The sequence below is a fragment of the Lipomyces tetrasporus genome (assembly GCF_029532465.1).
Source record: "Lipomyces tetrasporus strain NRRL Y-64009 chromosome Unknown POJ06scaffold_8, whole genome shotgun sequence".
NCBI lineage: Eukaryota > Fungi > Ascomycota > Lipomycetes > Lipomycetales > Lipomycetaceae > Lipomyces > Lipomyces tetrasporus.
In genome coordinates, this window is record NW_026611603.1 from 1,211,322 (window position 1) to 1,224,242 (window position 12,921).

At 48.3% G+C, this 12,921-nt stretch overlaps 6 protein-coding genes across 6 annotated transcripts; 3 read left to right on the forward strand and 3 right to left on the reverse strand.

Moving 5' to 3' along the window:
• Window positions 1-14: 14 nt before the first annotated feature.
• Window positions 15-1,822, forward strand: POJ06DRAFT_282812 (putative C6 transcription factor; the record flags this gene model as incomplete). Its single annotated transcript, XM_056190062.1, has 5 exons — window positions 15-136; window positions 184-555; window positions 577-885; window positions 944-1,680; window positions 1,743-1,822. 5 exons carry the CDS (start codon window positions 15-17, stop codon window positions 1,820-1,822), a joined length of 1,620 nt encoding a protein of 539 aa, XP_056042409.1.
• Window positions 1,823-2,426: 604 nt separating this feature from the next.
• Window positions 2,427-3,431, reverse strand: POJ06DRAFT_144860 (uncharacterized protein). Its single transcript, XM_056184583.1, has one exon. It carries the CDS (start codon window positions 3,211-3,213, stop codon window positions 2,461-2,463), a length of 753 nt encoding a protein of 250 aa, XP_056042410.1. The 5' UTR covers window positions 3,214-3,431; the 3' UTR covers window positions 2,427-2,460.
• Window positions 3,432-4,628: 1,197 nt separating this feature from the next.
• On the forward strand, window positions 4,629-5,474 carry POJ06DRAFT_277342 (uncharacterized protein; the record flags this gene model as incomplete). The annotated part of the gene is made up of 2 exons (XM_056189711.1): window positions 4,629-4,687; window positions 4,736-5,474. The coding sequence occupies 2 exons, from the start codon at window positions 4,629-4,631 to the stop codon at window positions 5,307-5,309; spliced, it is 633 nt and encodes a 210-aa protein (XP_056042411.1). The 3' UTR covers window positions 5,310-5,474.
• Window positions 5,475-5,736: 262 nt separating this feature from the next.
• On the reverse strand, window positions 5,737-6,656 carry POJ06DRAFT_302814 (uncharacterized protein). Its single transcript, XM_056190779.1, has 4 exons — window positions 6,332-6,656; window positions 6,173-6,230; window positions 6,085-6,127; window positions 5,737-6,033 (listed from the first exon to the last, which is right to left on the reverse strand). The coding sequence occupies exons 1-4, from the start codon at window positions 6,555-6,557 to the stop codon at window positions 5,887-5,889; spliced, it is 474 nt and encodes a 157-aa protein (XP_056042412.1). The 5' UTR covers window positions 6,558-6,656; the 3' UTR covers window positions 5,737-5,886.
• A 1,175-nt stretch (window positions 6,657-7,831) lies between these two features.
• Window positions 7,832-9,077, reverse strand: POJ06DRAFT_302815 (uncharacterized protein). Its single transcript, XM_056190780.1, has 2 exons — window positions 8,340-9,077; window positions 7,832-8,288 (listed from the first exon to the last, which is right to left on the reverse strand). Exons 1-2 carry the CDS (start codon window positions 8,741-8,743, stop codon window positions 7,874-7,876), a joined length of 819 nt encoding a protein of 272 aa, XP_056042413.1. The 5' UTR covers window positions 8,744-9,077; the 3' UTR covers window positions 7,832-7,873.
• An 835-nt stretch (window positions 9,078-9,912) lies between these two features.
• Window positions 9,913-11,332, forward strand: POJ06DRAFT_302816 (uncharacterized protein; the record flags this gene model as incomplete). The annotated part of the gene is made up of 3 exons (XM_056190781.1): window positions 9,913-10,239; window positions 10,265-10,791; window positions 10,850-11,332. The coding sequence occupies exons 1-3, from the start codon at window positions 10,077-10,079 to the stop codon at window positions 11,330-11,332; spliced, it is 1,173 nt and encodes a 390-aa protein (XP_056042414.1). The 5' UTR covers window positions 9,913-10,076.
• Between the last annotated feature and the right edge of the window lie 1,589 nt (window positions 11,333-12,921).

Sequence of the window (12,921 nt, forward strand, 5' to 3'; positions counted from 1 at the left end):
CCAGCAGTGTAGACATGGACGCTTCAAACGGCGCATTAACTTTATGCGCGACGACAGCACCTAATGTGTGTACAGTTTGCCGGAGTCAGAAGAAGAAATGCGACAAGAATTTACCGTCCTGCGCGAGATGTCTGAAGTAGGTACATGCGTTCTTCTTATTTTATTTTGCTAATGTGAGGCGAGACTAAACTTATCGTGCGACTACACCTACATATCCGAGCGGCATGCCAATAACAATCTCTCTCCGTCTAATTTTCCGTTGTTCCGCGTGCCCATAACATTGAGGAATCCTTGGCTATCAGGCGGCTTTGTGGGGTCTTTGCAGCCTTGCAGCACTAATCTCCAGAGTCGCACTGTAGATATTGACCACTTTTTCGTGAGAACGGTCATGACGACTATATTGGAGCAGAAATGGGACCTAAGTCAGATCATGACTACTCACTATCGTACTATCCACCCCTGGTTGCCGGTGATACACGAAAGTAATTTCCGACGGAGAATCTCACAACTTCAGCAAAATCCACGGGCGGAGACTGCGTTGCTTTTGTTTGCTATGTGTGTGATTAGGCATACAAGTGCGTCCGATTCAGAGATTGATGATACGCAAAGCCATCTCTATCACTTATTCAGATACCTTTTCTCGTCCCTGCAACTCGTTCGTTCGCCCTCGTTAGAACTGGTGCAGAGTGGTCTGCTGCTTGTAGTCTTTGAATTAGGAGCTTCATTGATTAACGCTTCCTCTATGACCATTAGCATTTGTGCAAGGCTCGCATATGCGCTTGCTTTGAACGTTAATGTCTTTCACATAGATGAGCTGTACTTCGCAGAGTGGGTAGAATTAGAAGAGAGACAGCGAGTCTGGCTTGGAATATATATGCTCGATCGGTAAGACACTAGTCGTTTATCCGACTGTAAAAATCCAAAGGTCTTTAACTTTATGCAGAATGGTACACCAGGTCAATACGGATTTCAAGGCGCCACCCGCGGTAGAGGAACTCGACAATAATACCAGGCTGCCCGTGGATGACCTGCTATGGGAAAAACCGCCAGGCGGCCGTGTCAGGGGCCTGTTTCAACCGACTTTATTGACACCGGTTGAAACAAAGGTGTCTTACTTTGCGCGTGAAATCCAAGCTATCCGATTGCTGGGGAATGTCCAGAAGCTATCTGACAAGAGCGTTGCCAACTTGTGCCTGGAGGAATTTGACGATCCTGAAAGGGCACTAATACTGTTAGTGAAAACACTCTTCGCCCAAACGCCTGGGACGTGGGTCGTCTTCTGTGGCGCCAATGCATTGGCACTTACGTATGTAGTTAGTTTCTTAGCCGGGTCGACCAAAGCTAACTTAGTACCTAGAGCCATCGTGCGCCTCCTACAATTAAAAGCTGAATGTGCCAGGCGACAACTCTTCTCGCCGTCCGAAAATAGAGTTGCGTTTGAAAGTTCCACACTTGCACTTTCGTCGTTTATTGGCATCACTTGCGAGATTTGCACCAGATTCAACGCTGTAGCAACGATGGACAATATTGGTTTAGTGCCGCTTGGGGCTGTGATATCGACGGCGGAGGCCGCCATTGCAGCCGTTGAACTAAGTTCGTGGTTGGCGAATGGTTACCGTGCCGACTGTGAACCTCTCAAGATAACTCTCGTGTATTCCAGCCAGTGCTGGAAGTTATCTGGTAAGAAATTTATTATGCTTTTGCGATATTGTGTGAGGTCAAATATTGATATGGTTATTAAGCGGAATATCTTCGACGTGTTAGGAGGCGTGAGATGTCTTTGGCTGACCCTCATACACCATCCTGTCGACTTCCTCCTTAAAAACTTTCATTCATAGTCTCGCACTAGCGGCCGACGTGTGTGAATCCCACTACCCTTATGTTGAATCAGGCGTCAACCTCTAGCAACCAACTACGATCTCATTGGTTGTATAAACCAATGGATAGCAAGGTACGAAAAACCACCGTTGGCAATCAACCCAGTCGCACTATTAATGTTACCGGCCAGCCCAGAAGTGTTCTTGAGGTGTAAAATTAGAATTGCCTTGACTCGAGTTAGTCCCAGCCTAAAGCTCCCACATATTATATTACAACGATTATCTTCTATTCACATATCACGCGATCAATTTTATTTTCAATATCTTAATGTTCTCAGTTGCGTCTAGTAATTTCGCCTAGACTTCTCCGGTCGTCATTATGCGTTGCGAGTCTATGGAATTGTGGAATCATCAATCAAGTAGGCAGCTTCAAAATGACAAGAATCAATATGAACAAAAGTCATGGAAACATTCAGATGAAAACCAGATGAAAACTAAGTACATATGTCTCGTCATTTACGTAGAAGTAGATTTGATAGTCCTAGATTTGAATCCAGTTTATGTCATTGTATAGAAAGTAACCGTACAGCACCACCTAATAAGTAGGACCGTCTCCAGTAATTCTACGGTACGACCTTAATCATTATCCTACTGTCATCCCGCCATTAATGCGGATATTCTGCCCGTTCATCCAGCGACTCTGATCGCATGCAATAAAAGTTATGACTTCTGCAACGTCTTCCGGCTCTCCTAAGCGGCCTGCTGGTGCCAAATTACTCTGCATCCGGACCATCTGCTCGGTCTTCCCGACATAGTAGGCGTCAGTCCCGATGGGCCCGGGGGAGATAGTGTTAACCGTGATATTACGCTTGCCCAGATCTTTTGCCAACACACGAGTCATCTGTTCGACGGCACCTTTCGTCGCCGCGTAGAGAAGATAATTAGGTGTGATCATGCTGAAGCTCGTGAGGGATGAGGAAAAGAGCATAATCCGTCCGCCTTCAGGGATGTAAGGTGTCGCCATTTGAACCATGAAAAACGGACCCTTAACATTTGAACCAAAGAGCTTATCGAACGTTTTCTCATCGGTAGCTTCCAGAGTCCCATTCTGCCATAAAAGACCAGCATTAAGGACGAGAATGTCAATTTTCTGAAAGCGGTCAATTGTCTGCTTAATCAATATTTCAATATCGTCAAGCTTTGAGACATCCGCCTTCACTGAGATGGCCCTATCGGCGCCGATCTCTCTAACAACTTCCTCTGCCGCACTATTAGAAGAGATGTAGTTGACGACCACGCTGGCACCTTCATTGCTGAGAGCTATAGCGGTTGCACGACCGATACCCCGCGATGCTCCGGTCACAAGTGCAACTTTCCCAGTGAGCCGACCAGACATAATGATTGAATGAGGTGGGTTGGGGGGATCTTGTAAGGAGTGCGTGTCGGCACAAGTGCAAGGCAAGTCTAAGCTAAGGCTGGACGGGGAAGAGGGAACTGAACTTCGTGTCCTCAGTGGCGAGGCAGTTGAGGACAGACCCCTCAATTTATGTTCTGCCGACCGGATCAACTACACGAAAGGGGAAAATGTCAAAAGTGAACTAAGGACAAGAGGGGAAGACAAGGCGAGCAAGACGGCTTGTGCATAACCAGGAGATCCGACCGCCCCAAAGCCGGCGTCAGCCAAAAGCTACCTCGCCGATACCCGATGGTATCCATTATTACAGAATGGATAACAACCTGCGAAACAAATTGATCCACAGATGCTTGACGATTATACGTAGCTAAATGCCGACACTAACAGTGCTGCAGATCGATATGTGGTTTAGTATATGTCAGGCTTGTGTCGTGAATATTCTGTAACATGTATAACATTTTGTATCACACTTACGTCATTCCCCATTCAAGACCCACCGCCGTGCACTGTTTTGGGTTGCTGTCTCGACTCTCGAGGGATTGAAGGATGGGCCGATGAACTAACCTTAGAAAAGCCGCACGCTAGCGGCCGACTCGCTGCCACAAAATTCGAGGCTAGCACGGTGTCGCAATAATGCGTGCATAGCGGATATCCCATTGACCCATCCAGCAGCGCAGCGCTATTCAATGCCAGCGACGGCACAGTACAGTGCTATTCAACTCCTGAGCAACTGTATAACTCCGTCTTAGGGTTCACAACTAGATCGAATTTGACCTAGCCTAATGCATGAGATCTCATTACGGCTGGGGCTCGGATCAGGTTGCAAAAACGAGGCGCTTATGGTGGAGGGACAACTAGGTCCTAACATCTTAACACGCACAACTGTCTCACTATCAATTTGTATATGTGACAGTGGAGGCCGGGACCGTTCGGATATAGGATGCTTATTCTAGACTCACTTTCACAGTGGACGGAGAGCGAGTCCGCATGGCCACGGCCGTTGCACTAAGAATGCTGTACAGTCGACAGGGCGAGCTTGTGAGACCTGCGGCTGCACGGAAAATGGCCGCTAACCGAGCAGATGGCTGATATTTACATCGCTTAATATGGATGCCGTCTGACCCTAATGCGAAAGCCATCGGCGATTCTTTGGTGCAGCTTTCGAACGCCGTATGTGGCGTATTTGGGGGAGAGCGCATCTTTCTCTAACTTACTTAACGCCATTATTCACGAATTCGGATCGTCCGCACAGAGACGAACAGGACTTTTATATATTATATCTTTCCCACTCATTACCCTTCCCCACGTATCATTTTCTCGTTACAGCATACTATGAGGACGTAGCCTCCTGACCACGGCACATACTCTATCGCCTCGGCATCCAGCACTCCGACCAGATGGCCGAAATCAGCGCTCGAATGCGTAAGCGTGTAGGTCGAGCCTGCGACGCTTGTCGGTACGTTTCCCTATTGCAAGATCTGCAATAGTCGCTAATATGCCGCAGTATCAAGAAATCAAAATGCGACGGCAACAAGCCATGCTCTCGCTGTATAGCCGACCACAAAGTGTGCATCTTCACGAGCCGCAAGCACTCAACCGGCAAGCTATACTCTGGGAACTACGTTGAGTTGCTTCATAACCGGATCGAAGTTCTGCAGCTAGGTTTGGAGCTGCTCGTCCAACGCATAAATCGCGGCGACACTATTTCCAGCCTCCTCGATGACAAGGGCAAGATCAATATCAACATGGTCCTTGACAAGCTATCTGTGAGCGGTATCGGGACCGATCAATTCTCGACAATGGTACGCTTGTCTCCGTCAAGTTCAATTGCATCTAGTGGTGACGGTGACGACGTAGACGAGAGTGAGGACGTCGAACAAACCGAGTGGGAGATTGGCAAGGCGTTGGAAAGCCGATATGATCCTGATGAGCTTTATCGGATTCCACTAGAGACCGAAGAGTACGGGATCGACGATACTCCGCCCATGACTGGATCGGGTTTTGACTCGCCGAGCTCCTATCCTATGTCCGCGTTCTCCCCGTCCTATGACGTCTCGGAGACAGTGTCCGTTTCGTAGGGGTGGGCGATTTTGCGAGCAACTCGTAACTCGTAATCGTATAGTCTAAATACGATTACTATACGAGCAATGACCGGAGTCGCTCGCAAAAATTGTATCGTCAGGCACGTGACCCAACGCTAATAAGGTTTAACCTGGGAGAATGAAGTACAATGCCAACTTACATGTCCGATTCATTGTATTAATCTGCCAGTAATGTGAGAGTCCTCATAGTCCCCGACTCCAACGAGTTCCTCCTAACTCCTAGTAGATCTCTATTTGACTGAATGACCTCAGAGGCCGGGATTGCCAGGTAGTCGCTTGCTGCAGCTGCCATGTGTGGGTACTCAGGGACCCAAGCAACTACGCGACTTACACGAGTTGATACACACAGTGTATTACACTAAACTAAATAATAATCTACACCAGGGCATTTCTGACTAATCCACTACATACATTTGAATGTCCAGTGTACGTAGATTTAGTGTATTCAGTGTATTTGTTCGCGATAAGATATCTCCAGAATAATCTGTTGCCGATATATCCCACCAACTAGCCGTTGAAAGAAACGTCGGACCGAGCCGTCCTGTGTACGAAACTACGAATGAAGGGTTGTAACCCAGAAGTACCAAATCTGTTGTGAAATCGTCTGCTTATTAGAACCCGTATCATTCGCAATAGAGACATCAAGAACGACATTTGGCTGACCACCGTAGACAGCTGGAAGTCGAAATTTTGCAAAAATCTGCTGACCATTGGATATTCTGATAACTTATAGACGAAGTTAAAAGCATACCTCATGCATATCAGACGACACCGTGTAGCCCGTACGACGCTGACTGTGGCATTTGGATAAGCTTATGTGTCAGACTGTCAGCCGTCACCAGATTGAGATACTACCGGCGGTGTCTGAGTTGTCTGCATAAACTGATGGCCAATGCTCTAAACGTCACGTAAGTTAAGTAATCATCAACAACACTAAACAGAACTAAGACCAACCTCGGCCCATACAGCCGATCCTAGAGGGACCTCCTTGGGCATACCGTCAACAATTTTCCCGTCAAAAATCCAGGTGATTTTCCCTGGCCGCAGCTCCTTTAGTTGGCCAGTTTCATACAAGTGTATAAGGAACAATATATTTTTGCGCTGGTATTCTTCCGACTTGTCCAACAGTAGTGAGCGTAAATAGTGTACTGTCTCCTCCGGGGTGATGCACAACGGTTCTGACCAAGCAGGGAGAGGGTTGAATGTTGTTTTTGAAGTGGACATTGTTAGTGTAGTGTGCGTCGGGCCGGAAAGGGTCCAGTAGGGAAAAGCGACTGGGTTGTACTGCGAACATTATTCGGGGCAGCGTATAGTGAAGCGGGGATGTCACCAGTCATGTCCGTCGAGCGATGTGCAGTGCGAATGTGGTTGAGGCAACCGTCGTAACCGTACAGCTGTCGGATGCTTGCCCGCAAATATATGGCATTGTTAAGAATCATGGCGCAGCTACCGACTAAGCAATGTAAACACCAGCGCGTCATGACCATTTATTGCTTCGAATAGTCATCTACTACAATAATTTGAAGCGACTTATATTTTTGGACAGTGTAAATCGCTGTCTTATCCATCAAGGTCCCCAGTATACGTTTCTATAGAAACGCGATGCCGTTAATTAATTTGGCAGACTGCACCGGAAATAGTTATGAAAAGCGGCCGATCTTCCCAATCTGAGTACTGCATAGCATCCTCTTAGTCCCATGGGGTACTGCACGCCCATGAGCATGCAATTGCGATAAGTACTCGAGGTTATATGTCTAACTAATAGTCACACGGTTAAGATTATAAAGAGCTAGAAAGTTACATGGCTCGCTTTTTCGAATAGGATTTACTTGTCGGTTAGGTTGTCCTACTTTGCTAACACCTTAGATCTTTGAAGATGAGTTGGCTTTCTTAGTGCCAGTTCCAAATAATTATATTCTGCCTTCTGATTATGTTTGCCTCCATTAATCTTTCAGGACTCGATGACGCAGGCAGTGGTCTCCCTTCCGGTATTGTTTATTGCATTGTCTATTGCTATTTCCAATCTGTTTCTATCTCTGATATGCTAATTATAGTACAGATAGGTCATGTACAGTGACGAGTTGTGCTTTACGATAGTTTCCATTTGCTTGACATATCCGTGAGCTGTCTAACATTGTTCATGCTTGAGGATTTTCATGTACTTATTAATTATTACTCTGTCACTCTATCTGCAATTTCGGTTGAATTTCCACTCAGGCAGTGCGGTACAATGACTTACTGAGTTCTCAGGCCTCCAACAAAACCCTCTGTGTGGCATGAAGTTTGTAATAGACGCATTCCAATTAGCTACAATATAGTGCGTTTCCTGTTGGGGCAATTGGTGGGGTTTGTGCACCTACCAGTAGTTACGACTGCAGCGTGAGTCCAGCTAGACTAAGTTTGCAATACATTCAGTTTATACCAAAGCGTTAAATTTTTATTGATAGCTCAAATGGCGTTTTCTGCCAGGAAACGCTGATTCTAATTGTGTCTCTCCCAATTTATGTCAACGTCCGGTTTCGAGAAATCAAATTCAACGATTAGTTAGGTGGTCCCCAGAGCGTTCCCCCGTTGTTCCCGTTAGTGCATTGCCTGTGATCGTCACCTCCGCATCCACTGCCACATCCTAAATTGCCCTGATTGATGCCACCATTAGCGGCTTGGTTGACGTTGACATATGTGTACTGGTGATCATAATACTGATCGCCAGTGTCGCTGCACCACGTGTGGGTTTGATAATTTGCCCATCCGTTGTGATAAGACATCAATGGCTGGTACCAAATCGAATGGCATCCCCATGTGTCGCCCTTGTTCCAGTTACACGTCCTTGTGTCGGACAGGGTATAGGTCTGGCCCCAGGAAAAGCCGAAGGAAGCCTGTAGGACTGCATCAAAGCTAGCCGAGAGGCCAACGGTCCATGACTCGGTCACGGCGAAGCTGCTTTGAATTGCCTCGCTGCAAGTGTCGCAATAGAAGCAGTTGCCGACCTGCTGTCAGGATTGATACCAATATCCCCAGTCGTCTTGGTCAAACCAGGTTTGAGTTTGAGGCTCAGTGCAAATCGGGGGCGCAGATTCCCTTTTCTCTAGGTCAGCCGGTGGGCCCTCGATCCCGTCGCCAGCTCTGCGCATAATACTGGGCTGTTCTCGCACAGCCTTGAGTGACTCGCGAGTCCAGTTGGACTTCGTAATGCTCCATGTACCGTCCTGAAGCAATTTGTGCTCCATCACCGCAGTGTCGGGCTGTTTCACCAACTTACAAAGGGGATCGATACTGCTGGTGGTACATCGGACGAAAGTTGCATTCTTGTCGGCATGGAAACCTTCTGTCGGGAGATGTATTGGGCTGGCAAAAACTGTTGTGAGAGTCACAAGCAGAGCGACATAGAAGTTAAGAGAGTATGTCAGCATACTCGTCGCAGTCTCTCAGTAATCTCGAGCAGAACGTTAGGTCACCGCCGTTGAGTGCCAAATTTCATTCACATTGGTTACCTTAAGCTCAATGGATGTATGCTCTGCTTTCGAAATATCACAACTGCGGAATGACTGTGCACGGCGTCGAGACGAAATTCATCGACGACGGAGAGGGAGAATATATATATTCGTTACCAGTTGAGTGACGTAACCAACTCGCTTCTGATCCAAACAAAACTTTGAAGACATGACTTATGTACAAGCTAATCGGAATCAGGTCAAGGTCAAATGATTGACTCGGATTATTCAGATGCAATCCGAGATCGCAATGTAAATAGTCAGCCTTGTCAGTGCCAGACACCGCACCGTGCACATAAGGTCCGGGGTTGGAATCGGAATCTTTACTAATAACTTATGATAGGAACCAAGCCGCCGGTTCTACGGCCAAAAACTTTATTTGACTAGGATGCTGCCATAGAGCCCAACTCTAATCATTATCACGGCTCGCTTACTATACAGTATTGCTGGCCCCGACTCATACTGTATCTAAAGACCTGCTTGCAGCTCTCGTCGCAGATCTCGGTTACATCCGAAGTCCCTTCTGGGACGCTTGGCATCCTGCCCGTTCACAATAACGTCGCTTCGGTCTACTCGTTCTATTTCTGGTGAAACGCTCCCGCCTAGAGATGGTAGGTGAACAGGTTGGAATATGTATCCATCATTTGAGTGCACACAGTCTTGGCTATGCACGAACTGACACAATCTGATAACATCCATGGAAACTATGTGAGATCCATAATGTCCAGCAATTGATAACAGTTCAACTTCTAGTCAAGCCAAGCTGCCGTGGAAACGCGGTAGAGGTGGAAACACCGCTATAGCCATTGGCACTATCAGGGTGACCAAAAATCATTGTCACTGCCTTTTCCCACGACGGTCTACCGGACTCTTTCTCAGCCGCAGCCGAAAGCAAATCCTGACGATTCGCTTTGTGTGACTAGCTCGCCAGCCGTACTTGTTACAAGGCTGCGTCATCGAATAATTGATGGCCAGCATATCCGTATGTGCGGCTGAGTCGCTCGCCCAGGGGGGGGCCAAGGCAAGGGTTTCTGCTGCACCAGCCAAAGATTTCTGCATGAAATCCACCTTCACCTCTTCGCACTCTCCAAAGCTCCAGAAAATACGGCAAACGCGGCAACACGGTCTGCCACGAAGGAAGACGGGGAATCAAGAAACGCTTAATTGTCTACGCCCGGTCATTGTTCACAACCGCGCACTGCTCTCGAACCAAATACCGACATCGACGACGGCGGCGAATCTCGGCCTCAAGATGATCCCTGCTTCTCTCGTCAGCATATACCAGCGATACAAGCAGGACACCGACTCGGTGGCCTCCTGGCTCGCCTCCACCGCCAAAGCCTGCGGCTATCCCGCCGACCTGCTCGCCTCCAAGTCCTGGGATGTCCCGCCCCCCAAGTTAGGACGATTGAAGGGTAAGGAGGAAGGACGCCCAGGCAGCTGGGACGGCGGGTTCCCGCAAGGCCTCCAAGTACATCGTCGCTCTAAAGGACTTCCTTCCCCTCGCCCGTTTCATCGCCCAATACCACGAACCCGGTGTGTCAGTGCCAGATAGCTTCTCCGCAACCATCAACCGGCTCATCACCACCCGGTCCGAGTTCGGCAAGCTGATGGATGACCATGGGGCCAAACCGGACCCGGAGGCCGATCAAAAGCACAGCTACTTCGTCGGCATCCTCGAGGCGGTCAGGGAGGCTGTCCGCCCCCGTATGACGACGCCGACAGCCACGGCGACTGCAGAAGCGGCGACGGAAGCCAAAGCCGCTGAGTCTGGGGACGATGCGATGGCAAAATTGGTGACAAATCGGTTTGCTGTTTTGTCCGTCGAGGAGCCGTCTCAGGCATTCATCGAGCCGTTCCTGAACGCGCCGCCCGAGAGACCAAAGCCACAAGACGATGATCCCATCGTCTACGAAGCCGAACCGCCGATGTCCCTCGAGGATATCATGTTCGCCTTCATCGTTATGGTGAACGACCTCAACAGGATCAGGTCCCGCATCCAATGGATTTGGTCTAACCACCGAGATGGATTCTTCGACCTTGCCGCCTCCGCCGTCGCAACCAACACAGCCATCTCTCTCGCCCCTCATAGAAGATATCGTTCCTCTCTTCGACGCCCACGAAGAAGGAGCGTGGGGAATCACGAACAAGTTCTTTGCCATGTGCTGTCTGGCCAAGGGTTACGAGGTGGATGAAATCTACCTCGATGGCAAGGACAATTTCAACTACGACTTATACAAAATTGCCGATGACGTCTACCTCGTTCCGTATCGAATGCTGCTCAGCTTCCTCGACGTTCTCGACCCGGACTATAGGCCCATGAAGTCTGCAGCAGACGCTCTCAACAGCATGATTGGCAATGAGGCCGGTCGGATATCGATCACGGTTGCGAGGAAGATGGGCTTCGGCATACAATTTGAAGTTGAAGAGGAGGAGGCTCAGGACGGCGGCGAGTCAGAGGCAAGTGGGCCCATGGACGGCCGTGACGTCGCCCGCGCCGAACCCTGAACATGTAACCTATATATTGGGTGACTTACTAAAGGGTACTGTTTGCCGCTGTCCAATGGCGTTCATTTGCCAAACCAATGCGTATCAATCGAAATTAGCTTTTAGTGGAAATAACTGGTTCTCGAAACAACCAAGAAGAACCTGGCCTTCCAATCGTCATCGCCACAAAGACGACATTCATAGCACTTTTATTTATCCCACTCATGGTGTAAGTTTATCTTGAGGCTTGTTATTACTTACGTCAAGTCCTTCGTTGAAATAAGGTTGGTCTTCGACAGCTTATTAGGTCACCGGTTTCTCGAGCCAGTTCGAGGACCATGTCCACGTCAACAACGGCCCCATGTCGTGGTTGCATCAGAGTATGCTCATGTCAAGTGGCAAGAGGAGTAGAGGACCTAGGAGTCATCGAGCATCATCCGATATCTTATCAGTCTGTGGATCCGTGGTTGGAATGCCACAATGTCTATGTTGCCCAAGCAGTAGATAATCGGTGACACCGCGTGCGCCAGTCAAATAATATGGACCTAATCTGTAAATTACAAATTACTAATTCATGCCTTGCCAGCGGCATCCATGTCATCCATGTCATCCATCTGATACTCGACACATTCTTGAATCAACGTTGTGCCCTCCTCCATCAATGTGGTTTAGTGGGACCTTTCCAGAGTTCTCAACGATATAATAGTTGTACAAAATGAGGCCATTCACATTGCACTGCGTTATGCCGTGCTTGAGGCAGTCACTCATGATATACCCTGGGAAGTCATTTGTTCCATGCAAAACTAACTGAACGCGTCCGTCGACAAACTTGAACAACAAAGCGCAGTCATCAGAAATCATCTTCGCAGGCTCGAGCTTAAAAGCGTTGCCGAGGCAATCCCATAACGTTGTAAGACTGTGCTTCTCTTTGCGCCCAAATGCAGCTTACGCAATCCGGTTTGCCATCGCCGGACTTATCAGCGTTGTGAAATTGTATGCATGGTTACGGCCGCGTCGTTGAATGGAACTCTTTCTTGTGTCCTTGGCTTGGATGGGACTTTCATTTGCCTGCTTCTGGGCAAACGAAGCACACAGCCTTTTATGAGACTTCCAGTTTGCTTTCTGGCAGTCCCGCGAGACAGCACGTCGCTACACGGCAGAGTTGGCCTTTGAGTTGCCGACTAAGAGTGATCGCGGACTTTCTGCAGTTAAGGAAGGCATCTTCGGCAAATTGGATCGTCTTCATTCTTGTCGTCTTCTTAGCAATGTTAAGTTAGTATCTGAATTATGAAATTCGCATGTGAAATTTGAATGAATAGAAAGAAAGACATACGCTCCCTACTCAAACCGAGTTGCTGCTTCGCGACGTCGTCCATCGATTACGGTTGTTGCAAATGTTTTCTTGACTTCGGCGTAAGAACGCAATATCCGTGTGTATGTATGTGTTGATCGAGCGTTAAACACTTGTGGAGCGTTGAAATGGCTGATGAAAGTTGAGGATTGGCAACCAGACACCCTTGTTCGTCAGCTTGGCGTGTTGAACAGCGGTTTGGATCATGCCGCCGTGGCAGTATCTATAGTGGGCCTTCACACAATGTCGTCAGAAACTT